Here is a 27,386-nt window from a genome sequence, read left to right on the forward strand (position 1 = left end):
CTCCCTTCCTCCCTCCCTCCTTCCATTCTCCCCTCCCCTCCCCTTCTCTCACCTCCCCTCCTCTCCCCTCCTTTTGACAAAGCCTCACCATGTTGCCCAGGCTTGTCTTGAGCTCCTGGGCTCAAGTGATCCTCCCACCTTGGCCTCTCAAAGTGCTGGGACTAGACTGCAGGCGTGAGCCTCTGTGGCTGGTCTGGGGGATTCTTTATGCATGAATAATGCAGTGTTTTGTCTGCCCACTCTCTCCCCTGTGGTGCTGTCCTTATCTCTTCGAGGAGGGTAGAGACCAATCACACTGTCAGGGGCTTGGGGATCTGGGAGGATAGAAATTTGCTGGTGCCATAACCTATGGCAAATTTCAAAAAGTGAGGTTGAACTCTCTCTCTTTCTGTCTTTTAATTTTGGGTGTTTCCAGCTCTTAGTCATTTTGCTGTGATGCTTGTCAACAAATCCCATTGAGGAAGGTCATGTTGCCTGGTAGCCAGACTGACCAGTGCTGGCCTGTGATCAGATGAAACCTCAGGCTCTAAGTGTGACCCTCTGGGTTGGGAACCCAACTCCAGCTCATAGGCGGTGTGACCTTGGGCCCGGTCCTGTTAGCCTTTTGCACCTTCGTTTTCTTGTCCGTAAAGTGGAGACAATAATCTTCTGTGATGGGAATCATGGGGATGAAATGAATTACTGTAGGTGAAGCGCTTAGAATTCAATGTAAGTCAAACCTGGCACAGAGAGACACTTGAGAGATGGCTGCCGGCTTCACTATCACCCAGCATCACCACCACGTAGATATGCAGGGGACGAAATCTCTCTGCCATCACTTCCTTATGATTCTCCTTCTGTGTGCCTTTCTTAGCTGGTCACCCTTCTGCAGATGTCCTGAAATACACGTATGAGGATTTCAAAAAGGGAGCCTCTGATACTTACGTGACATACCTCATAACAACAGAAGAAAAGGGACGTTCCCAGAGCTTGTCTGAAGTTTTGAAATATGAAATCGATGTTGGGAATGAGTCAACCACACTTGGCTATTACAATGGGAAGCTGGAACCTCTGGGCTCCTACCGGTAACATCTTCTGATTCTTGCTCTTTGGGAGCTGAGCCTTGTGAGCCTAAAGCTCTGTGTGCCTGTGGTCAGACACGTCTCAGGGACCTGGTTTTGCTCTTTGTCATCCCACAGGGCTTGCGTGGCTGGCTTCACCAACATTACCTTTCACCCTCAAAACAACGGGCTCATCGACGGGCCCGAGAGCTATGTGTCCTTCAGTCGCTATTCAGAGGCCGTTTCCTTGCCCCAGGATCCAGGTAGGGCGAGGACAACAGTCCTGGCACTGGTTCTGTGGTGTTTTGCTCCAAGTGTCCACAGAAGGCCAGCTGCGTACATGCCTCCCTCAGACCTTCAGGAGGGTTGGTGTGCCCAGCTCTCCTCTCCCAGAAGTTGAGATGTCACTGGGTCACCACACTTAACTGGGCTTCCTCCTCCCAGGCCCCACATCCTGGACCCCACACTCTCTCTTCTCTAAATACCAGTTGCCCTTCCAGTCTGCAAAGGTTATTCAGTTCCCTTGTCTCCGTGTGGTCACTTGTGTGCCCATATGCCATGCACACAGCTTGACACAGTGCGTTGAATCCTTAAATGCTAGCATTGGAGGAAGCCACAGAAATTGTCTTGTTCAGTGCTGTTTATTTTACGGCATAATTTTAATTCTATTTATTGATTTATTTTATCTTTCTGAGATGGAGCCTCACTTTGTCACCCAGGCTGGGGTGTAGTGGCGCCATCTCAGCTCACTGCAGTCTTCACTTCCTGGGTTCAAGGGATCCTCCTGCCTCAGCCTCCCGAGGTGCTGGGATTACAGGCACCTGCCACCACACACTGGGCTAATTTTTGTATTTTTTTTTTTTTTTTTTTTGAGATGGAGTTTCACTCTGTCACCCAGGCTGGAGTGCAGTATCATGATCTTGGCTCACTGCAACGTCTCCTGAGTAGCTGGGATTACAGGCATGTGCCACCAACCACACCCGGCTATTTTTTTATTTTTAGTAGAGACGGGGTTTCACCATGTTGGCCAGGCTGGTCTCGAACTCCTGACCTCAGGTGATCCACCTGCTTTGGCCTCCCAAAGTGTTGGGATTATAGGCATGAGCCACCAGCCTATTTATTTTATTTTTGAGATGGAGTCTTGCTCTGCTGCCCAAGAGTACAGTGGCATGATCATAGCTCACTATAACCTTGAATTCCTGGGCTCAAGGGATCCTCCTGCCTCAGTCTCCCAGGTAGCTGGGACCACAGGTGTGTGCCACCATGCCTGGCTGATTTTTTGTAGAGATGGGGGTCTTGCTATGTTGCCCAGACTGGTCTTGACCTCCTGGCCTCAAGCCTCCTTCTGCCTTCTTCCAGAGCTCTGGGATTATAGGCGTGAGCCACTGTGCTCTGCCCCCTTTTTGGAAGTAAGACTGTTAGGGCCCAGAGAGGGGAATTAACTTGCCCAGGGTTACACTGTGGCTTTAGAGGCAGGCCTGAAATTCTGGTCTTGGACCCTTGTCAAGTGCTTCTACCCTTTATCACATAAACCTAAGTGATACAGGAGCTTCAGGGATCCAAGAGGGGTGCGTCCGCTACCTTCAAGCCAGAGGCGAATGGACTGGCTTGTTAGTTTGTCTGGTTTTTCTCCTAGTTGGTGGTTGTTGGATGCAAGAAAGCATCCCTGCCCCAGAAGCAAAATTTAGGGAGTAGTCCCCACATTCTTCCCCGCTAAAAAATGGGTTTCCTGTCGCCTGAGCATGGATGCTGCTGTAGGTACTTCTGCTCGTATGTGGGTGCTAGTCTGAAAAAGTCAGTGGTGGCAGGAAAAAATCCCTGAAAACCCAGCCCAGTTCCCTAAATTTGCAGTTGAGAAGACAGACCTGGAGAGGAACAGTAGCTTTCTCAGAACCATCCAGGTAGTAATGAGTTGGGAACAGGATGCAGGGATTAGTGTTAGGTCCAAAGCTATTTAACTTGTGTGTGTGTGTGTGTACGCGTGCGTGCGCGCACGCACGTGCACATGCGTGTGTATGCCACATACACACCTGAGCCCTCTGATGTTAGGGTCCCGGGCTGGTTGTTAGCACATCGTGTGGTCTGCAGGAATGCCTCTTCAAGTGTCTCCCGTTTGGACTTTTCTCAGGTGTCATCTGTGGAGCGGTTTTTGGCTGTATCTTTGGTGCCCTGGTTATTGTGACTGTGGGAGGCTTCATCTTCTGGAGAAAGAAGAGGTGATGCTGCTTATGCTGATAATAATGCTCTGGTATTTAAGGAAGCTTTCTATTAAGGAACATTTCAAACATTGACAGAATTGGAAGGAATGATATGATGAACGCCATGTTCCCTTCACCCACGGCATTCTGCGTTTGGCCAATCCTGTTTCCTCCTTGCCCCCAGCTGGGTGATGTGAATGTGCTCCCACCTGTCGCATCTGGCCATTGATAGATGCCACAGTGTGGGGTGCTACTGTCAAACGATGTGTTCTTGTTTATGAGTCAGTTTCATAGTACTAGGATGTTGAGAGATTTCATTTTAGAGGTAGCTCGGTTTTAACACCAGCTCTGTCTTCGACCAGCTGTTTAGGAAGCTGGTCAAAGCTTCCTTAATGTCCTCGTCTATGATAGGAGGATAATCATTGTGGCTAACTTGTGAAGCTGAGGAGGATTGAATAAATAAGGCACTTCTCAGTGTCTTGTACCTTTTATCCTATTATTCTTTTATCTGTACAACTGCCCTGTGAGGTCATTAAATGGTAAAAGTAGCAGCCCTTTTGTGAGTGCTCACCGTGTGCCCGCATCTGTACTTTCCATGAATTATCTCATGGATGAGGATCTGTGAAGCAAGTTCAGTAAGTCCCTTCCAAGGATGCAGAAGCTGAGTCAGGAAGTGTGGAAACGGAACTGAAACCTGGTCTTTGCAGTTCATGGCATGCCCTCTTCTCTGACTGTGTCACGTGTGAGGCCTGTGTGTGTTAGTTGGGATTTCTTTGCTATCAGGTGCTGTCAACCAGGGAATCTCCATTCTGCCCAGGAGTCCTCATGTGGCCCAGGCCAGTTCATTGTGCTGCCACCCTGCCCTGTTGAGGTGACAGGCAGTGCTTATGCTCCAGCTTTTAGATTAGGTTCTGATTTTTTTTTTTTTTCTTTTGAGACGGAGTCTGGCTCTGTCCCCCAGGCTGGAGTGCAGTGGGGCGATCTCGGCTCACTGCCACCTCTGCTTCTTGGGTTCAAGCGATTCTCCTGCCTTAACTTCTTGAGTAGCTGGGATTACAGGCATCACCACCACACCCAGCTAATTTTTATATTGTTAGTAGAGACAAGATTTCACCATGTTGGCCAAGCTGGTCTCAAACTCCTGACCTCGAGTGATCTGTCTGCCTCAGCCTCCCGAAGTGATGGGATTACAGGCATGAGCCACTGTGCCTGGCCAGATTAGGTTTTGATTTTAGGGGGGAAATGGATGGGTCAGTGGCTGATTAAAACAGCTTTATTGTTTCTTGTTAAAAATAAGAGTAATATAGAGAGAAGCAAGGCTAATAGATGAAGGGGGATTCTGAGCCAAAAAAAACCCAAAAAAACAAAAAAAAGAAAAGAGTAATAGATGCTTATGGTGAAAAATACAGAAAAGAAGAGCAAAAATAAATAGGAAATCTGCAATCAATGAACACAAAACTACTCTTGACATTTTGATGTGACCAAACTCACAAGTGCGTGCACACACATGGAATCATGTTACACATGTTAGTATCTAGCCTGCTTCATTCAGTTCAGACATTGGTGGCAGCTTCATTTCATCACCAATTTTTTTTCTTTTTTTGAGACAGAGTATCGTTCTTGTTACCCAGGCTGCAGTGTAATGGTGTAGTCTCCACTCACTGCAACCTCCACCTCCTGGGTTTGAGCGATTCTCCTGCCTCAGCCTCCCAAGTAGCTGGGATTACAGGTGCCCACCACCAAGCCTGGCTGATTTTTTTGTAATTTTAATAGAGACGGGGTTTCACCTTGTTGGCCAGGCTGGTCTCAAACTTCTGACCTCAGGTGATCTGCCTGCCTTGGCCTACCAAAGTGCTGGGATTACAGGCGTGAGCCACCATGCCCAGCCCATTTCATCATCATTTTAAGTGGCTACAGAGTATTCAACTCTATGGAAGTACCATGATCTATTTAATCAATTTCCTAGATGTTTTTATTTTTTTTCCCCTTGGCCACAGTTACTTATCCTTGTGCCTAAATCTTTGGACACATTCACGATTATTTCCTTAGGCTAAATTCCAAGCTGGGCAAGTGCTGTGTCAGTGGGTATGCATGCTTTTGGTTTTGATACATACTGCCAAATGACCTTCCAGAAAGTTTTTCGTAAACACTAATGCAGAGTTCAGTCAACAGTGCAAGAGTGTGCAGTTGCTTCGCCAGCTTGCCAGTTCCGGATCTGATATGGTTTTTCGTTTATTGCATTCACTTATAGAAAAGCTTTCTCAAAAATAAAGTATGAAATAATGACTCTTTCTTTACAATAAGGTAATGTCACTGCCATATATTTGCAGGGAAATTCTTAAAAGTGACTTGGATGTGATTTTTTTCCTTCTTTTAGATAGTGCAAAAGAAAATAACTTCACAGATTTGTAATTGGCATTTGCAGCTTGTGTCATTAAGTTTAGTATTAGGGGGCAGGATTTGGTGTCATCTATGAACTGATGCCTGAGCAAAAGGTGTAACACCTTTAGTTCATAGATGTCATCGACTCCAGTTACGCAAGGGAAAAGCACAGCAAGGAATCTTTTTCGTCTAATGGGTCCCTTTTTCTCTTAAAACAGGAAAGATGCAAAGAATAATGAAGTGTCCTTTTCTCAAATTAAGTAAGTCTCTCAAACTATGAGCTTTATTTTAGATCCTCCCTTCTGTTCAGTGACTATCTGTAAAGAGCTTTTGATGGAACTTGCTGTCATTTTTCCCGATTGGCACATTTCGACCATGATCATCAGGAAGTTTTTGCTAGCTCTATTTTCTGCAAGGAATCTATGTTTTATTAGTCTCCTGAAGCCAGCTTTCTTGTCATGTTCTACTCTTCTACCAATAAATACATACGTTTTGATTAAAAATGTCAAATAGGTTATCAAGATCTAGGGGAGAGAAGAACTTACTTAAAGTCACAAAACCAATTAGTTACACAGTAGGGTCTAGAAATCAGATTTCCTGATTCATATTTTAGTGTTTTGTGAATAATGGAACTCTGACATTTCTCTTGCCAAATTATACCCTGGGTTTTGTTGTTTTGGGAAGATGTTTATTGTCATCTCTAGAGTATGAATGAATGAGTCTTTCTAATTGCTTATTTTTTTCTTTTCCTTTCTATCATGAAGACCTAAAAAGTGAGTAATCTCTTTATTTTTTTTAATAACTAGTACTTTTCTATTTGAATATGGATTTCATTGAATGTAAAAAATCCTGATAAGTTTTGTTTTCTTAGATCTAAGTTAATCAGAGTGGAGAATTTTGAGGCCTACTTCAAGAAGCAGCAAGCCGACTCCAACTGTGGGTTTGCAGAAGAATATGAAGTATGTGGCTATAAATACTGTGTTTTTAATTGTGTCAGGTTCCAACCCAAGCTGGGGTCCGAGGAGAGTTCATAGATGGCAGGTAGCTGAAAGGACACTCAAGGGACCATAGGCAGTTGGTACTTGGCTTTATTCTCTCTCCTACAGAGTTAGCAGTGCAGTTATATTACTCACAGACAATAGTGGCTCAAAGTTAGGTATGAGCTCACATGAACAGGTTACATTAAATGGCTACATAATACATGGGGTTGTGCGCCTGCACTCCAAACCTGCTGTGTCTTACTGTCCTGGATGTCTGCCTCGGCCTACTCCTGACAAGCACAGCCACTTTCCTTACAAACTGGCGTATGTTTTTCCTGAAAGCTAGAAAACTGTTACAGAAACTAGGAATTCAAGTCAGGGAACTATTAGCTAGGATACTTAGGAAACTATATGAGCTAGAAAGAAACCAAATGGCCATGTAGAAGTCTGGGACTTGATGATGGTGTGGCCCAACGTGGCTCGTGAGGCTCACATGAAGGCCTACAGAAGGACTTTCTTGGCCAGTGCCTGCCTTTCAGTGTCCCATGCTCTGCTCCAACCAGCCCAGGAACTAGCCCTGCTCAGAGTGTCCATGTATGCTTGTCCTCCTGTGCCACCCTGTCCAGCATCTCTGCCTTTATTGTCCTGAAATCCTGCCCAGCACTCAGCACAGTGCACATGCTGCCTCCTCCATGGGCTTTCTGGGATCCCGTTAGGAGGACCTGAATTCTGTGTGCTCAGGCTTCCTTGTTTCCTCTATAACATGTTGCTTGTTACCAATATTCAGCATTTCTTTAATTCTGCCTTGTTGTAATATTAGCTTTTTCTGTGTATACTTCTCCTCCAGGTTGCAGCTGCTTGAAGGCAAGGGTTGTCCTTTTTCCTATATTCCGACCTCCGTATTAGTTTCCTAGGCTGCCATAAAAAAGCACCACAAACTGCGAGGCTAGAACCACAAATCCCAAATTAAGGTGTGAGCAGGGCCACACTCCCTCCTAAGCCTCTGGCAGCATCCTTTCTTGCCTCAGCATCTTCTGGGAGCCCAAGACATCCCTTGGTTTTGTGGCAGTGACACTCTCATGTCTCCCTCTGTGTCCACATGGCTGTCTCCCCTCATGTGTCTATGTCTCTTTTTCTCTTTTCATCCTGTAAGGACACCAGTCATATAGAATTCAGGGCCCACTCTGTTCTAATATGACCTTATTTTAATTTGTTTACATCTGCAAAGAGTGTATTTCTAAATAAGATCCCACTCATAGGTACTTATTTAGAAATAAGTTACTAGGGGTGAAAAATCCAACTTATCTTTTTGGGGCACAATTTAACTCATATCACCTCTACATTTTCAGTTTGTTGTGTTGTTCCCAGAACACCACGGGTTTGGTCTAGGTCCTGCTCCTTGCCTTATAGAAAGCCAATCACTGAGGCAACAAGTATTGCCAGGGAAGAAAGCTTTAATTGGGTGCTGCAGCCAACGAGATGGGAGCTCAATCTCAAATCCATCTCCCTGACTGACTAAAACTAGGGGTTTATATAGCAGGAAAGAAATGTAACAATGTGTAAGAAAACAGGAACTAAGGAGGGACAAGGAGGCATTGAATGCAGTGATCTGATGAGTTTCACTTCTTTGATACTTCCTGAAGATCCTTTCCTGAGAAAGGAACTCAGATAAAACAAATACAAGTTTCAGGCTTCAATAGCAGAAGGGTAAATTTCTATGTTTATCCAAAAGCAACTTGGCTATGGGACTGTTGGGCTGGTTTCACTGTCATATCCTATGCTAAGTATGAATAATATTTGAAGACTAAATAAATGAACACCTCATTTATTTTGTTTTCAGGATCTGAAGCTTGTTGGAATTAGTCAACCTAAATATGCAGCGGAACTGGCTGAGAATAGAGGAAAGAATCGCTATAATAATGTTCTGCCCTGTAAGTTGTTTCATCTGCAGCATCTTCTCTTTTTTCATCAGTGGCCATCAGATCTCTAACTGGAGAGGGGAAGGAATCAGTGATCTAAGTAACCACTTCCATAACCATTCATTAATCACTTACTTCCACAATCACCCATTAGTCACCTACTATGTGCTAAGCACTATATTTAGGTACATTTTATTTAATTTAATCCTCACAACAGCCTTACGAAGTAGGTAGTAGAATATTCATTTTACAGATGAGGAAAATGGGGCACAGAGTGGTTAGGTGATTTTTCCAAGGTCACATAGATAGTGACAGGAAAACTAAACTTTGGACTAGGTCTGTCTGTCTCATTGAGGGAAAAGGCCAGAGTCTGTGTTCTTCACCCTTCTGTCTCACAGCTATTTATTTCAATTCTATAATTCTGGAATGAAAGCAAGCAGAGGGAGACAGACCGGGAGTCACACTTTCTGTGTCTAGACACATGGGCTGAGTGAATTCCACAGCTAAGTATGAGTTATATTTAGCTTGTTTCCTGTTTTTGAGAATTGACAGCATCTGCATCATAGTCAACAGGGATAATAGTAAATTGAGTTTGAAATGAGAATTATTTATTACATCAAAGCATTAGATGAAATGTAAATACTTCTCTATGGAAAGTTGATCGTGATCTCTCTTTTGGGTGCGGATTAGAGCACAAAGAGGAGTATAAGTAGATTGTAGCCGTGTGTGATGTAGCTCAAATTGATAGACTTTGCAGATAATTTTCACATCAGGACATCGTTGTCTTTATTTGAAGCTGTGTTTTTCATTCCTGGACTAAAACATTAAGTTCTTTTTAAATTCAGCATTTTCTAGTTCCTGGGTTCTTTCTCTCCATTTATCCCTCTGTACTTGACAAGGAATATTGGCCCCTGTTCTGAGGGAAACACTTTTAAAACTAGGCTGGGGGTACTGCCCTTTTAAGAGTAACTCGGGATTATCGGCCTCTTCTTGTGAATGTCTGTGGAGATTCTCAGATCTGGAGTGGGAGCTTGGAAGTGGTTGTTTGAGTATTGTTTTTATTGGGAAGCCTTTAGGCTGAGACTCAAGTTAGTACTGGACTTACTTGATGTTAAGTTAAGTTAAGCACTGTGATGTTATTTTGTCCAGAGGAGGGTGAGGTAGTACAATCAGAGACAGGGAAACTGAGGCGCTGCTGCTTCTGGCTCAGCCTGACACTTGCACTTCTAAGGTTATGATTTCATCTCTTGAGTTGGGCAAGTTTGTGTGTATGCTTTTGAGATGATAATAATATTTCTGAAACATGTAATTCTGTGTTATAGATCCACTCATAGCGGTCTCATACATTCAATTTTTTCTTGAACTTGGCACTCTCTTTTTCTATCGACTTGTTTATATGAGAATAGAGGCAGAGTAGATAGGTTAGCCTAGGGACCTACCGTGTCCTAGTGGAAGGGGCACTAGATTTGAATTTTGACTGCCCCTTACCAGTTATGTGGATTTGGAGACGTCACTTTATAGCCCCCAGTTTCCTTATCTGTGAAACAGGGCAGAGGCTTGTAGAGTGGTTTTGAGGAGTAAATAAAATTGTTTAGCATATTCCCTCATGTTAGCTCATGGTAGTTACCTGAGGATGCTAATAGTTAACAGGTTCATTTTATGTGAGAAGGCGTCTGGTGTGGTTAAGCTCTTGGGCCCTGGTGTCAGGCTACAGGTGTCCTGGCCCTGCCACTCATTAGCTCTGCTGTGGCGATCATGTGACTTCTCTGTGCCACGTTACATAGAGTGATCACGAGGATTAAACGAGATGCCACACTGCATCTTCAAAGACAAATCCCAGTGTTGCCATTTTGAATTTCTTTTTGTTCTGTTTTGTGTCCAAATTTACTAAAACATTTGCTTATAATGAAGACTCTTTTCTTTTCATGTCACAGATGATATTTCCCGTGTTAAACTTTCGGTCCAGACCCATTCAACGGATGACTACATCAATGCCAACTACATGCCTGTAAGTGGGAGGATGGTCTCACAGCACTGGCCTGTTTTAATGAAATCTTCAGAGCACTTCACTTTTCTTTCTGTTTCTTTGAGGTTGACTATGTTCTTTCCCATTTTTAGGGTTACCACTCCAAGAAAGATTTTATTGCCACACAAGGACCTTTACCAAACACTTTGAAAGATTTTTGGCGTATGGTTTGGGAGAAAAATGTATATGCCATTATTATGCTGACCAAATGTGTTGAACAGGGAAGAGTAAGTATTTTTTTAGTTTTTAAAATTTAAAATTACATTAAATTGATTACTTTTTATTGTGGTGGAAGGGTATCTTAAAAACCACTTGTTTCTTTAAAGGAAAAAAAACCCTCAAACATTAGCACTTTATTCTTAGAAATTTGTTTTCTGTCTTTTTTTCCCTTAAGAGAAACATTTAAAAACATTTTTAAGCAAATTCTATTTTGTTATTATCTTTTTTTCTTTTTTTTCTGAGCTGGAGTCTTGCTCTGTCACCCAGGCTAGAGCGCAGAGGTGTGATCTCGGCTCACTGCAACCTCTGCTTCCCAGGGTCAAGTGGTTCTCCTGCCTCAGCCTCCTGAGTAGCTGGGATTACAGGCGTGCGCCACCACGCCTGGCTAATTTTTTTGTATTTTTAGTAGAGACGGGCTTCCACCACGTTGGCCAGGCTGGTCTCAAACTCCTGACCTCATGGTCTGCCTCCCTTGGCCTCCCAAAGTGCTGGGATTATAGGTGTGAGCCACCGTGCCCGGCCGTCATTATCCTTTTTTGTGGACAAATATCTTTGTCTTCTATTTGTTACGTCGCTGCTGGAGTTAATACATGGCAGGAGTGGGTTAGTGCTGGGGAAAAATCTCCCAGGCCTAGTGCAAAATGCTTGTTCACGGTGTGGCTCTGTCCTTCATCACCCCGTGAACATGGGAAAGCTCATCATGTCTCTAAGCAGCCAGCTTCTTCATTTGTGAGATGAGGGTTTTCATCAACTCGGTGATTTTCAAACTTAGGTTGAACACTGAACCTCCCTGCCTCCACCCTAGCTTTTTTTTTCATTATTTTTTTTTGAGACAGGGTCTCCTCTGTCAGCCAGGCTGGAGTGCAGTGGTGCGATCATGCCTCACTACAGCTTTGAATTCCTAGGCTCCCTCCCACTTCAGCCTCCTAGTAGCTAGGACTACAGGTGTGCCCTAGACACCTGGCTAATTTTTTTTTTTTTTTTTTTTTTTTTAATTTTTAGTGGAGGCAAGGTCTCGCTGTGTTGCCCAGGCTGGTCTCAAACTCCAGACCTCAAGCGATCCTCCTTCCTTGGCCTCCCAAAGTGTTGGGATTGTAGGTGTGAGCCATCGCACCTGGCCTGGAACTCTTTCTTTAAGCAAAATCTCAGACTTATCCCTGGATAAGCCTCAGCAGCTCCTTCTCTCCTATGAGGTCCTGAAATCCCTTTGCTGCTTCCATCAAAGAGAAGATTTTTTATAGTAATAAAATTCTGTATTTCCACAAATTGATGTGAAGAGAACTGAAAAACACATGCTAAGCTCAAAAACACTGTGCCTTAGGAATGGGACTTAATGTTGCCACATGAGTTGCTTTTAAGTGTAGGTGCATTGCTTGAGGAATAGGAGTTGACTCCTTAAGCCAGTGGATCGCAAACTTTAACTTCCATCAGAATCACCAGGAGGGGGTTCTACCCTCAGAGTTTCTAATTCAGAATTGCATTTCTGCCAGTTTCTGGGTGATCCTGCTGCTGCAGCTCTGGGGTGCACACTTTGAGTGGTCCCTGGTGATAGTGGGAGCCCATTAGGCATCATTTCTTTTCTTTTCTTGAGATGGAGTCTCATTCTGTCACCCAGGCTGGAATGCAGTGTCATGATCTCAGCTCACTACAACGCTTCCCGAGTAGCTGGGATTACAGGCATGCGCCACCAATCACACCTGGCTATTTTTTATTTTGAGTAGAGATGGGGTTTCACCATGTTGGCCAGGCTGGTCTCAAACTCCTGACCTCAGGTGATCCACCCGCCTCGACCTCCCAAAGTGCTGGGATTACAGGGGTGAGCCACCATGCCCAGCCCAGGCATCATTTCTTTTAATGTTCTTTATTTCACTGTAAGCTAGCAGATGTTTATCCAGCCCCTGGTATGTGTCAGGTCCTGTGCTAGAGGCTGGGGATACGGAGGAGGGAAAGATAACAGAACAGTGAGAGATAACAGAGCAATAAGAGATGACGCCCATCTTCATGTTGCTTGTGATAGAGGGTGGGCCCCTTACCCTCTTCTTGAATCAGGAGAATAGGCTGTAGGAGAAATAAAAGCATTTTTTAAAATGAATGCAAATAGGCTGGGTGCGGTGACTCACTTCTGTAATCCCAGCATTTTGGGAAGCCATGGCGGGCAGATCACCTGAGGTCGGGAGTTTGAGACTAGCCTGGCCAACATGGCGAAACCCCATCTCTACTAAAAATACAAAACCTATCCGGGTATGGTGGCACACACCTGTGATTCCGGCTACTAGGGAGGCTAAGGCAGGAGAATTGCTTCAACCTGGGAGGCGGAGGTTGCAGGGAGCCGAGATCATGCCATTGAAAAAAAGCCTGGGCAACAAGAGCAAAATTCCGTCTCAAAAAAAAAAGAATGCAAATAAACTTTATAATACTGTTGAGCCCAGGGCCTTATACGTGAAACATTCTTATAAACCTATCTAATAGATAAACAAAAATGACATAATTACATAATGGAGAACATGAAGATGAATTTAAATGGTCCCTTGTTCATCTTAAATCAAGACTGAAGTGGGTATTATTGACCCTTGGTGAATGGGGAAGGGAGTTAGTGTATTTTCTGCGTTAGATACTCCATATGTGTTCTTTCTTTCCTGTAACAGCCGTATGAGGCATTATGATTTATAGATGGGGAAACTGAGGCTTGGAGAGTTTAAGAACTTGCCTACAAGGTAGCAACAAAAATACACCTGGTAAGAGGCTGACCTGGGAATCAACTCCATGCCAGTGTGTATCCAGATCCTGGGTTCTTTCTTAGGAAAATGCAGATCCCATAGCCAGAGTCAGAATCCCTGGAGAGAACCCAGGAATCCCTTTTTAAACAAAACAAAGCCAGGCACAGTGGCTCAGGCCTGTAATCTCAGCACTCTGGGAGGCCAAGGTGGGAGGATCAGTTTAGGCCCGGAGTGCAAGAGCAGCCTGGGCAACATAGAGAGACCCTATCTCTACAAAAATACCAATGGCACATCCCTGAAGTCCCAGCTACTCAGGAAGCTGAAGTGGGAGGATCACTTGAGCCTGAGAGGTTGAGGCTGCAGTGAGCCATGATCATGCCACTGTATCCCAGCCTGTATGACAGAGTGAGACGGTCTCAAAGCAAACAAACAAACAAACACAACTCACAAAACAACTCAAACTTCTCAGGTGAGTCAGATAATCAGTTAGCTTTGAAAACTACCAACAGTAGAGCACACCTTGGAATATTGAGTATGTGTGTGTGTTTGTGTATGTGTATGTATGTGAGTATGTGTGTGTATGTGTGAGTGTATGCGTGTGAGTGTGTGTGTGTGTGTGTGTGTGTGTGTGGTCATTTGCCAAATGGGGATTCACATATTCTTGGAGAGCAGGCGTTTCCTGGTTTTTATTTCTGTTCACATCTGCCCACCAACTTTACAGAAATCAAAGACCCCAGAATGATTTAATTTGATTCTCTTTATTGGTCTGTGTATTTGTGTTACAGCCAATGTATATCTGAAAGCCTTGGGAAAAAGTCCTCATTTCTTCCAGCTGCCTGGGGTTATGGGAGAAGATGAGGTCAGTGAACAGTTGTGGAGTGGCTGCTCTGCGGCCAAAGGGAGCTGGATGGGGACTGTGTCCCAGGTCAAGGGACAGCTGCTGCTCTGCTCTAAATCAATTCTCATGCAGAAACCCGGGCCTAGTGTCGGCAGATCTGATTTTTTTTTTTTTTTTTTTTTTTTGTTTTTTTTTTTTTTTTTTTTTTTTTGAGACGGAGTTTCGCTCTTGTTACCCAGGCTGGAGTGCAATGGCACGATCTCGGCTCACCGCAACCTACGTCTCCTGGGTTCAGGCAATTCTCCTGCCTCAGCCTCCTGAGTAGCTGGGATTGCAGGCACGCACCACCAGGCCCAGCTGATTTTTTGTATTTTTAGTAGAGACGGGGTTTCACCAAGTTGACCAGGATGGTCTCGATCTCCTGACCTTGTGATCCACCCGCCTCGGCCTCCCAAAGTGCTGGGATTACAGGCGTGAGCCACTGCGCCCAGCTAGATCTGATTTTTAAAGAGAAAATAGGTCTAGATTTGTATGAGGAATTTTTAAAGAATTGATAAGAATTATAAATTAAAAAAAGAAAAAAACAAACCATTCTGTTAGGCGCTATGGTGTGTCCTTAGACCCAGCTACTTGGGAGGCTGAGGCATGAGGATTGCTTGAGTGCAGGAATTGGAGGTGGTAGTGTGCTATAATCACATCTGCGAATAGCCACTGCACTCCAGCCTGGGCAGCGTAGTGAGACCCTGTCTCTAAAAAATAAAACAAATCAATTCTATGGGTCAAACAAAACCCGACTAGAAGGGTCTGATCCCATCTCCGATGCCAGTTTTCAATAGCTAGTCTCCCTTATGAGGTTTTAGTGATGGGAGATGGCATGATCTGAGTATTTTTATAAAAATGCAATTTTGTTGCAGACCAAATGCGAGGAGTATTGGCCCTCCAAGCAGGCTCACGACTATGGGGACATAACTGTGGTGATGACATCAGAAATTGTTCTTCCAGAATGGACCATCAGAGATTTCACAGTGAAAAATGTAAGTAAGAAGTCGGGATCAATGGATCTCATGTAATTACCGTATGTTAATTTGCGGGTGATATGTTTTACATTGATATTAGCTAGTGTGTTTTCCTATGCATTGAGAAATGTTTTGCTCCCTTCTTTACAGAACAGAGCAATCCATATGCATGTATATTCCAAGGTAACCCCTTAGCTTGACTTTCCTGGGAAATTTACTTTTTTGGGAATTTCCTAAGTCATTCCTAAATAAAATGAATCATAAGCAGGTGGCCCTGCATCAGAAACTCTTTCCTTTCTTTCCACTTCCAGCAGACTTGCTCATAGATTTTACAGAACAAACCGTAGCCTTTTGGATTATTTGGTTAGAAATATGGCATCAGGAGCGGCCACATGCTGTTAGGAGTCGTTGATAACAGTTACATTAATAGGATTCCAGGGCATATGCACATGGCCTCCCTTCCCCTCAAGATTTACAAAAGCAAATCCAATTAAATTGTGCAGGCATTCTAGGAAGTCAACTTTATGTGCCTTTTTTTCTTTTTTCAAGGATGCTTTGAAAATAGAGGCAGTGCCATGAAACAGCATTGGTATCTGTTGATGGGTGTGTACGTTGGTATAACTCTTTGCTGTTTATATCAGAGGCCTAAAAATGTCTGTTCTCTCTCTCTCTCTCTTTTTTTGATTTTTTTTTTTGTTTTTTTAATTATACTTTAAGTTCTGGGGTACATGTGCAGCTCATGCAGGATTGTTACATAGGTATACACATGCCATGGTGGTTTGCTGCATCCATCCCCCCATCATCTACATTAGGTATTTCTCCTAATGTTATCCCTCCCTAATCCCCTTAGCCCCTGCTACCCCTCCCCTAGCTCCCCCAGCCCCCAACAGGCCCGGTGTGTGATGTTCTCCTCCCTGTGTCCATGTGTTCTCATTGTTCAACATCCACCTATGAGTGAGAACATGTGGTGTTTGGTTTTTTGTTCTTGTGTCAGTTTGCTTCCAGCTTCATCCGTGTCCCTGCAAAGGACATGAACTCATCCTTTTTTATGGCTGCATAGTATTCCATAGTGTATATGTGCAGCACATTTTCTTTATCCAGTGTATCATTGATGGACGTTTGGGTTGGTTCCAAGTCTTTGCTATTGTAAACAGTGCCGCAATGAACATATGTGTGCGTGTGTCTTTATAATAGGATGATTTATAATCCTTTGGGTATATACCCAGTAATGGGATTGCTGGGTCAAATGGTATTTCTATTTCCAGATCCTTGAGGAATCACCACACTGTCTTCCATAATGGTTGAATTAATTTACACTCCCACCAACAGTGTAGAAGCATTCGTATTTCTCCACATCCTCTCCAGCATCTGTTGTCTCCAGATTTTTTAATGATTGCCATTCTAACTGGCATGAGATGGTATCTCACTGTGGTTTTGATTTGCATTTCTCTAATGAAACATCGATTCTCTTTGATTTGCTGGTTTGAAGTCTGAGACTATCAAAAAGGCTTATTCAGAAAGATGAGTCTCAGCATTATTTGTAATAGAGGAAAACTTTGGAAACCGTGCAGACATCTAGCTTTTGTAGAAAGGATAACTCAGCTATGACTTGTCTGCTTATAATATCATTATTCAGCTATCAGAAATAATGGGCCAGGCACGGTGGCTCATGCCTGTGAGGCTGAGGTGGGCGGACTGCTTGAGCTCAGGTTTGAGACCAGCTTGGGCAACATGGTGAAACCCTGTCTGTACAAAAACAAAACAAAACCCCAAATTAGCCAGACATGCTGGCGTACACCTGTTGTCCCAGCTACTCGGAAGCCTGAGGTAGTCGGATGGCTTGAGCCCAGGAGGTCAAGGCTGCAGTGAGCCAAGATTGTGCTGCTATGCTCCAGCCTAGGTGACAAAGCAAGACCCTGCCCCCTCCCCTCAAAAAAAGAAATAATGGATGGGTAGACTATATGATTACCATGGGGACATGGCAGGATGTAATGTAAGAGAAGCATTTTAGGAGATGAAAATTTATGCATGTTATGAATTGTGCATAAAAGGAAAGCCAGGAAGTAGATTCCAAGGAGTTGAATCTTGAATCTTTTGGGTGGGTAGGGGCCTTCGTGGGTTAGGGTCTAGTTTATGAGATTATCCTTGAAGATTCTGTAAGTCACGGATAAAAGTATAGTATATTAAGTTCTAATTCTTTGCTAATTGCTGTGTCTCAAAGGGTCTGGCCTCAGTATTTCAGCTCCTCCTCTGGAGATGCCATCAAAGCTGTTACCATGCGCTGATCTGGCCACCTAAATAATGCAGCTCACAGTAGTAGAAAAATGTCATGCTTATTTCTGTAGATGCTGCTCATTTACACTGACTGGCTTCTCCTTGGTTGCCTCCACTGCTTGGGGCTTACCCTTGCGGAGGGGAATTTTGAGTGGAGTTGTCCACATCATTTAAAAAAATTGCTATTAAATAATTATTATTTTTTATTAACTAAACTCCAGACTTTATTCAGATTTCATGTTTTTCCACTAAAGCCTTCTTTTGTTCCAGGATCTGATCCAGGACACCACATGGCATTTAGTTACATGTTTTTTAATTCTACAAAATGCATGAATACATTTTCTTTTTGAAAATTGAGAACATTGCAAATAGAGCTAACGGCGTCCTTTGCCCACCACCCCTAACCTGAGCCCCTTTGCCCCTCTGCGAAGATCATACTAAGTATAACCCTCCGTGCTTCTCCCTCGTGCTCTCGCCCTCCTCCCCTTTCCCGCTCCACTCCCTTTTTCTTCCTCTTCCCCTACCTCCATCTCCCACAGCTGGTTTCTGTCTTTAGATCAGTACTTTTGGTTAAATCTGTGAATGTTAACTTTATCTCTGATGAGGTCTTCCAGCACCTCTCCCCTCATTCACACTTTTTTCCCTGTTGTTTTCCAAATGTTGAATACTGCAAATTCATTGTTCTTATAATGAACATACATTTGGAAAAATGAGCGTCAAAGGGTGGCTGTCATAAAGGAGACTGAAATGCCTGCAGTGCAGATGTAGGTCTCATAGGTACGGTCATTCCCGGGTATGGACATAACAAGTACAGCTGAGTCAGGGTCAGGACGCGCCCCAGCTGGGGTGGGCTTCTGGTGCTTCAAGGTATATATGCTTTGGCACGAGGTAGGGAACCAGTGTGTGTAATAATGAGCTCTGTTGACTTCCAGGTGTTGAAATGGATTTTTTTGGGGGGAGTCCTTTCTCAGCTCCCTCCAGTGCTAAATATTTGCATGGTGCTTGTTAGTGGCCTGTCACTTTATTTGCTTCTCTAGGGGACATGGTGAATTATGAGGCCATTCTTGCCTAGAAGGCGCTGATGATCATGGTTGTATTTGAGTAAATTATTTTTGGTTTTTATGGTCAGTGACATTCTCAGGGGGGCTTGGGGCTGTGGTTCATGAAGCGCTAAGGAGGTGCAGACGTAAGAATGTGAGTTCATTATTGACAGGCAGCTGTGGCAGGAAAAGACGGATCTGAATGCAGAATTGGAGGATGAGGGATTTCTGTTGCATCTGAAATCAGCGTCATGGAAATGACTTCACTTCTGTGAATCTCTGCTGCCTCATCTTTAAAGGGGGATAATAAACTCTCCTTCTTGGGCATATTATGAGGGTTTGATGAGCAAGCACTTTATCAGCTGCTGTGCAAATGTAAAGTTCCAATCTGTAGTCATTACGACTCCTGGTTGGTACTAGGCTCTGCTTGATTTCCCCTGCCTTTTTGATGTTGTTAGGCAGACTTTCTCTCTGGATCTAACACATTTTCTTGGCTTTTAGATCCAGACAAGTGAGAGCCACCCTCTGAGACAGTTCCATTTCACCTCCTGGCCAGACCACGGTGTTCCCGACACCACTGACCTGCTCATCAACTTCCGGTACCTTGTTCGTGACTACATGAAGCAGAGTCCTCCTGAATCACCAATTCTGGTGCATTGCAGGTACACAGATGGCGCGTCATGTGTGACAGATTTCAAATGTCGTATGTATTTGTGAGCACTTTCCAAAAGCAAGGCCTAAGAGGGAATGTAATAGGCATTTACGAATTCAGGAAAGGTTTGGATAAGGAACCATGGACTTACTCCCGAAGCCCTGAGCTTCCAAAGCAGGGGTTGGCAAACTGTAACCCATGGATCAAATCTGGTCAGCTGCTGTTTTTGTAAATAACATTCTATGGGAACACAGCACACCTATTTATGTATATATTGTTTATGGTTGCTTTTTTGCTACCATGGCAGAAAGAGTCCATACGGTTTGCAAAGCTGAAGATGTTTACTATCTGGCCCTTTACAGAAAAAGTGTGCCAACCCCTTACAATAAGAAGTTAGCTTTGAAGCTAAAGGAATTAATTTAGGACAGAAGACAGGAGGGGCTGTGTGGCCCAGTGGGAAATAAATTGATGGAACGTGCCATCCTGGGTTATGGTGGCAACTTGAAATGGGACTGAGATTGAAGAAGCTCAAGCAAGGGGTCGGATATGTGGCATTTGACTCAGACGTGAGTTTGCGACGTAGGCCCCAGTCCCTAGCTGGTGCTGTCTGACTTGCTGAGGTTTCCATTGAGCAAATGTATACTGGTCCTGTGCATTGCCTTCAAAGTGTGACAGTGAAGGAAAGCAAGATTATGTACAAATGGGGAACTCTGAGCGGCTCGCTGTCGAGGTAACACACTGTAACTGGCTTATTTCCCTTTTCCCTCAGTGCTGGGGTTGGAAGGACGGGCACTTTCATTGCCATTGATCGTCTCATCTACCAGATAGAGAATGAGAACACCGTGGATGTGTACGGGATTGTGTACGATCTTCGAATGCACAGGCCTTTAATGGTGCAGACAGAGGTGAGGCCAGGATCCGTATTTGACATTCCATCCTTCTCTTCCTTTTTGTTTTGAAGTGGAGTCTTGCTCTGTCGCCCAGGGTGGAGCACAGTGGCTCAGTCTTGGCTCACTGCAACCTCTGTCTTCTGGGTTCAAGTGATTCTCTTGCCTCAGCTTCTAGAGTAACTGGGATTACAGGCATGCCCACCACACCCAGCTAATTTTTGTATTTTTAGTAGAGACAGGGTTTCTCCATGTTGGCCAGGCTGGTCTCGAACTCCTGACCTCAGGTATCTGCCTGCCTTGGCCTCCTGAAGTTCTGGGATTACAGGTGTGAGCCACCGTGCCTGGCCCTTTCCCTCCATTTTTAAAAGGTTGCATTGTGTCATGCACTTGTGTTAAAATATGTCATCCTTCCAGATCTTTCCGGCCCTTGACTGTGAACTAACACTGGATTTCTTTGCAGACTGTAAGCTGACTTGGGATTAAATTACCCAATACAAGTGATATAGTAGTGCTGATGTCAGTAATGGAACTGCAAACAGAGATAGTGTGAGGATTCTTTACCTTACTGTCTGACTCATTAAATAATCTTAGGACATCTTTGAACTTTGGCTTCTGGTTCATAAAACTGGTATTTTTCGGCTGGGCATGGTGCCTCACACCTGTAATCCTAGTACTTTGGGAGGCTGAAGCAGGCATATCACCTGAGGTCAGGAGTTCAACACCAGCCTGGCCAAGAAAAAAAAAGTAGCCAGACATGATGGTGGGTGCCTATAATCCCAGCTACTCAGGAGGCTGAGATGGGAGAATCGCTTGAACCTGGGAGACGGTGGTTGCCCTGAGCCAAGATCGTGCCACTGTATTCCAGCCTGGGCGGCTCAGCGAGACTCTGTCTCAAAAACAAACAAACAAAAAAAACTGGTGTTTTTCACTCTTTGTTTTTAAGAAGGCCTATCTTTAAAATAAGCGAATGAAACAAACTCATGAAACATTAATAATATGACATAGCATAATGCTGCTTAACTGTTAATGCAGCAATTTATCTTCACCTAACTGTGTAAAATTTAAAGAACATCAATTATTATAGCTACAGAAGGGTGGCTGACAAGTGGAGAAAATGAACACTTAATCTCTACTGTATAATTTCTGTACTACTGTTGGATTTGGTTTCACCCAAAATGTTACCAAGAAGCAGCATTTTTGAGGCATGTTTTCAACAGAACATATTGCGAAGTTGCCTTTCTCAAAGGGGTGAATGTCCCTTGACCAGGATGAGAGCAGAATATTAATTTTGTATCAGGCCGTTGTCCTGTACCGATTTAGAACTCTATGAATATGTGCTGTGTTTTTGAGTCTAGCAGGGAATGTTCTAGACGCCTGGGTACATTGTGTGCTCTGGGGTGAGCTTGGTGGTTGTGGTGGAAAGAGTGAAGTTCACCTCCTGTGTTGGTCAGAAAAGAGATTTTTCTTTTTTCTGCTATAATTCTATAAAGTAGTATTTCTCAACCTTTTATCCTTTTTTGAGAAACCCAGAAATCTTATACCTGCTCCTAGAGTCTAATCTCTTTTCTATGTTTTGAAAATAATACTTATTCATAGGAAAGCACTTAACAATTTATTTTTGTCTCACTCTTTCTTCCCCAGTCCTGTTCCCTGGAGGTAGCCAATGTTTATAGTTTGGTGTACGTCTTTATAAGGCTCTTTATGTGTATCTGTAAACACAGAAACACACACAGACACAGCCACACACAGAGCACTTTGAAAAAATTAGATCCTTTTTTTTTTTTTGAGATGGAGTCTTGCTCTATCCCCCAGGCTGGAGTGCAGTGGCGCGATCTCAGCTCACTGCAACCTCCGCCTCTTGGGTTCCAACAATTCTCCTGCCTCAGCCTCCTGAGTAGCTGGGATTTCAGGCGTGTACCACCATGCCCAGCAAATTTTGGTATTTTTAGTGGAGATGGGGTTTCACCATGTTGGTCAGGCTAGTCTCAAACTCCTGACCTGAGCTGATCCATTCCCTGCGGCCTCCCAGAGTGCTGGGATTACAGGTGTGAGCTACCACACTGGCCAGATCTTGCTTTATATATGTTGCTTCTCCGTGATTTTTTTCTGTTACAGTATCATGGATATCTTTTTCTTTTTTGAGACAGAGTCTCGCTGTGTCGCCAGGCTGGAGTGCAGTGGCGGCATCTCGGCTCACTGAAACCTCCGCCTCCTGGGTTCAAGCGATTCTCCTGCCTCAGCCTCCCGAGTAGCTGGGACTACAGGCATACACCACCACACTCAGCTATTTTTTGTATTCTTAGTAGAGACAGGGTTTCACCATGTTGGCCAGGCTGGTCTTCTCTTGACCTCATTATCTGCCCACCTTGGCCTCCCAAAGTGCTGGGATTATAGGCGTGCACCACCGTACCCAGCCATGGATACCTTTGTGTCAGCTTATAACCCCTTTCCTCTTTCTTTCATCACTACCTGTAGATTCCGATATGCCTGATTGAAGGGTAGTCCTCTTCCAGCTCCGCCTGATCATCTCCTTTTTGCCCCTTGCTTGAGCGTTACTGTTGATGATGACTCTGCACAGCCTCACTAGCCAACACGATCTTGTTGAACATATTATTGTTCAAATGTGTGTGTGCGTTCTTTCCTCTCCATCTCCTCCTTCCTTTGCCCTTCCCCGAGACTGTGGCGTTTCTCCCTGGGGAGGGGAGTTGTGGAGTGTGCTCTTCTGGTTGAGAATCATTGACAAAAGACGTCTTGCTTCTGTGATTTCAGATCTCACCACGATGTTGTTACCACTTGAAATACGTTCACTTCCGTTTGCTGCTGGGTGGATGGGGTTTGGGAGTGGAGCTGTGGAATGACCTGTTTGGAAATAATTTTGGGTGCTAATTTCTGGGACCTGTGTTCATTTTCTGCCTCTCTCTTTCCTTTTTCTATCAGGACCAGTATGTTTTCCTCAACCAGTGTGTTTTGGATATTGTCAGATCCCAGAAAGACTCAAAAGTAGATCTCATCTACTAGAACACGACCGCAATGACAATCTATGAAAACCTTGCGCCTGTGACCACGTTTGGAAAGACAAATGGTTACATTGCCTGATTCCAAAGGAAAAGCCCTTCTGGAGTGAAGCAGACGGTCACGCCCACAGCAAAGGCCCACGCCCCAATGTCGACATGTTTTTATATGTCTAATATCCTAATTCTTTTGTTCTGTTTTGTGAGAACTAATTTTGAGGGCATGAAGCTGCACATGACAGATGACAAACTGGGGCTGTCGGGGGCTGTGGACGGGTGGGGGGCAAATCACCTGCATTCCTGATGACCAATGGGATGAGGTCACTTTTTTATTTTTTCCCCTTGAGGATTGTGGAAAAACCAGGAAAAGTGAGCTATGATTTTTTTTTTTTTCCAAAACAGTTTCTTTTTTAAAAAAAGACTATTTTATATGATTCACATGCTAAATCCAGGATTGCATTAGGTTGAATATATTTTAAGTATCAGAGGTCTATTTTTACCTACTGTATCTTGGAATCTAGCTGATGGAAAATACCTAATTGTGGATGATGATTGCGCATGGAGGGGTCTGTGGTGCCTCTTTGGATGGGTTTTCTATTTGAACATGTGCCTTTTCTGAATTATGCTTCCACAGGCAAAACTCAGTAGAGATCTATATTTTTGTACTGAATCTCATAATTGGAATATACGGAATATTTAAACAGTAGTTTAGCATCAGAGGTTGGCCTCCTCGGTAACATTTCTGTTCTCATTTGATCAGGGGAGGCCTCTTTGCCCCGACCCCACTTCCCCTGCCCCCTGTACATTTGTGCTCCATTTTTTTCTTCCTTTTTCTCTCCCACTTTTTCCAAAGACTCTTCTGTTGTCAACATTTCAGCTCATTGGTTGGGTGAGAATGGAGACTTGAATATCACCCTGAGAATTTCTGTGGGTGGGAGTGGGAGAAGCAGAGGAATCCTACAGTGACAAAAAGCTTTTCTTGTCCCTGTATTATCCTTTTTCTCATGTCTGTATTTGGTATGAAGGATTATTTAAAGGTGCAATATGTGACTTAGTGATTCATGATGTTCTAGGTTTTTAGTAACGTTTTACTCAGGTTGGCATTTTATGCGTCTGCGTCTGTGTGTGTGTGTGTGTGTGTGTGTGTGTGTGTGTGTGTGTGTGTGTGTTCAGAAGCGTGGCAATCTGTGAACACTTCGGCGTGAATTCAGTGTCAGATTAACCCCTCCTTCCCCAAAGTCCACTGGCTTTAGTCTGTCTCTGCCATGACGCATATCGGAATCTACTGTATATATATATACTAAGCTCTCAAAAAGTCATTCCTATGAATTGAGGTGTACAAAGTTTGAATTTGTATCAAAGATGTAATTATTATTTTTAAAACCTCTTTTCATTATACTGCTGCTGTAATTACTTTGATTTTTAAAATGTAGATTAATTTTTTTTTTTTTTTTGCTTCAGGTGTGTATCCACCAAGAATTTCAGAATTTATGTGGATTTATTTTATTGGTACATAATCTGTAAACTTCTCAAGGCATTAACATGAAAAGAATTTCTTCTTCTTTTTATTTTATATTGTGGCTCAGGTTATATTTTGAAGTTTTGAGTTTATCCTCCAATAGGCAATGAAGTAGACGAGGTTTTATGAAGGAAGAACCAAGTCCCCGGAGTCCTGTGGCTGCTTCCACAGTAACGCGTCCTGCTGTAGACAGGACACGTATGTCCTGTTGAGAATGGGAGCCGGCTGGTCCAGCGTCCTGGTCCCTCCTGCCTCTGCCACGCCCCTCACCTCACTGGCACTTTGATAACTGACCGGATGCGTTAATGGGTCTTTTAGTTCTAAAGGGTGAACCACACTTTGAAAGCCCCAGGTGTGGTTCGGAGGGTAAGTGCTGGATGCCCTTTTTCCTCCGTTCCCTTTGAGGTACTGAAAGGATGAAAAGGTGGTATCATGTTTTGGGGAGAATCTTACTTCTCAAGTGGAAATTGCACTTTTTGCTGAATCCTTTGCATTTTTTTGGTAGTGAGCAGTTCATTGAGTGTCAGGTCCTCAAAGGAATGAGTTGGCCAGGCTAGGTCGGGTCCTCTTGACTTAACTTCAGAGGGGGCCTTGGCTCAGTAGGTGTGAATCAGGGAAGCTGTGCTGTCCTTGGGGTGTTGCATGAAACTGAGTGTGGGTGGATTCCTCCCATACCTTCACACTGCCTCCAACTCATATAGATCCTGGAGCAGTCTGTGCTTCATTCATAGGTCCCTGTTCAGGTGGCAGTTCTGTGGGCTGTGACCCTCTCCCCTCCAATTTGTCCAAAACGACTGACGGGTGGCAAATACCAGGTAGCTCCTAAGACCTGCTCTGCCCGCATCACTGCCACAGAGAAGTCAGAGGAAAGGACTTCTTGTGAAAAAAATCCTTTAAAAGATTAGAATCCTTTAAAAGATTAAAGCAATATAATTGTAAACATATTGTATAAAAATGCAAAACACAGTAACCCTCTTCCCTTCCGCCTGGTGTGGGCTTGGGAAATGGGCAAGCAGCCCCAGCAGTCTCGGGAGGAAGTCTTGGGGTGGAGCGGGCTGGGATTCCAAAGGGGCAGGTCACACGGAGGTCATGATGCTTCTCTGCATCCTGAAGAGGGCTGGGGACAGGGCCAGCAGGGGTGGTAAGGGTATTTATAGCACAGAGCTTGAAAAGGGAAGATGAATGTGTAAATATAAAGGACACCCAGGCTGGGGGTTGGTCAGAGGCAAGAGGAGGGTGCCTCTGAGCTTCTTCAACCCCTCCCAGAAACAATGAGCTAAAATTGGAAGGGCCCAATGGAATCATGGGGATGGCGTGAGCGCCCGTGCTCAGTCTTTGACAAATGCATACAGAGAAGCAGCTGGTATGGGTTTCACTGTCAATGGAAGGGCCAAAGATGGGTGGCCAGCTGGTTTGGGGAATTTGGGCCATTGATACCATCTCCCAAGATCAAGGACTTTTTGCTTCCAAAGTTGAATCTAGTGACGATCAGCACCAGCAGGAAATGACATTTGGTGTCTGCCCACTGCGGCCACCACACTGTGACCTCCAGCCAGGCTTTGGCCTAATTGACTCCACTGGATTTGTGCTTTGTTAAGTCAGAGCCTCCTGGGGGTTGGAGATAGAGGGTCGGAGGTCAACTATGCAGCCAATCGCGTTTGTTTTTCATCTGGGATGAAAAAGCCTGGTTCCCTTTTGAAATGCTTGATTGTACTTATTAAGCTAAACTAGTCTTGGTGACTGATGTTGATTTGCCTCAAAAGTCGTAAGTTCTGGGTTTTCAGACTACTGTGTAGCAGTTGTGTGTTTAACATACTGTAGCTTTTCTCCCTTGGGGGCACATATGAATAGGATGTGTTGACGTGGACTCTAAACTGTAATTTTCTTGTAACTATTTTGGAATGATGCATATTTCTAATGTTTGTTATACTTGTACAGAGTATTGCTGTTGGTTGCTTTTTTTTTTAAGGAAAAAATGGCCTGAAAAAAATTTTTTTAAAGACTTACAAATACCAAATATAAAAAAAAAATGTCAATGTATTATGGCTTTGCTTCTTTCTTTCTTCTTCTTTTTTTTTCTTACAATGTACCAAGCAGTTTACTGGTCTGCATTTTACTTGGCCATCCTTAACAAAAACACATTTCTCTTTGGGATTTCCAAATTATTTTAGTTTTCTAGGACTGTCGTAACAAGTACCACCAACTGTGGTTTAAACAACAGAGATTTACTTCCTACAGTTTTGGTGGCTAAAAGTCGGAGATCCAGGGGTGGGCAGGGTTGGTTTTCTGTGAGACCTGTCCTTTTTTTTTTTTGAGATGGAGTCTTGATGTGTTGCCCAGGATGGAGTGCAGTGTCTCGATCTTGGCTCACTGCAACCTCTGCCTCCTGGGTTCAAGCGACTCTCCTGCCTCAGCCTCCTGGGGGCCTCTCTTCTTGGCTTCCAGATGGTTGTCTTCTCCCTGTGCCTCCTAATCTCCTCTTCTTATAAGGACACAAATCATACTGAATCAGGGCCCACCTATTGACCTAATTTTGCCTTAATTACCTCTTTAAAGACACTCTCTTCAAATGCCAAATTCTGTTGTACTGGGGATTAGGACTTGAACATGTGAGTTTTGGAGGGGAACCCAGTTCAGCCCATAACACACATTCAGGGCAGTTTAG

The 27,386-nt window shown here is 44.0% G+C and overlaps 1 protein-coding gene across 1 annotated transcript in view; it reads left to right on the plus strand.

Moving 5' to 3' along the window:
- PTPRJ (protein tyrosine phosphatase receptor type J) overlaps nt 1-26,759 on the plus strand; it is a 201,495-nt gene extending 174,736 nt beyond the window's left edge. Inside the window, exons 14-26 of the mRNA XM_017549448.1 lie at nt 854-1,064; nt 1,179-1,303; nt 3,169-3,256; nt 5,839-5,880; nt 6,385-6,393; nt 6,492-6,579; nt 8,441-8,531; nt 10,454-10,527; nt 10,638-10,772; nt 15,234-15,353; nt 19,151-19,311; nt 20,071-20,206; nt 23,129-26,759. Of these exons, the coding sequence (XP_017404937.1) occupies nt 854-1,064; nt 1,179-1,303; nt 3,169-3,256; nt 5,839-5,880; nt 6,385-6,393; nt 6,492-6,579; nt 8,441-8,531; nt 10,454-10,527; nt 10,638-10,772; nt 15,234-15,353; nt 19,151-19,311; nt 20,071-20,206; nt 23,129-23,209 (1,361 nt within the window). The 3' untranslated portion in view covers nt 23,210-26,759. The remainder of the gene's footprint in view (nt 1-853; nt 1,065-1,178; nt 1,304-3,168; nt 3,257-5,838; nt 5,881-6,384; nt 6,394-6,491; nt 6,580-8,440; nt 8,532-10,453; nt 10,528-10,637; nt 10,773-15,233; nt 15,354-19,150; nt 19,312-20,070; nt 20,207-23,128) is intronic.
- The last annotated feature ends 627 nt before the right edge of the window (nt 26,760-27,386 follow it).

Source organism: Cebus imitator, unplaced genomic scaffold (assembly GCF_001604975.1).
Source record: "Cebus imitator isolate Cc_AM_T3 unplaced genomic scaffold, Cebus_imitator-1.0 Scaffold218, whole genome shotgun sequence".
Classification (NCBI taxonomy): domain Eukaryota; kingdom Metazoa; phylum Chordata; class Mammalia; order Primates; family Cebidae; genus Cebus; species Cebus imitator.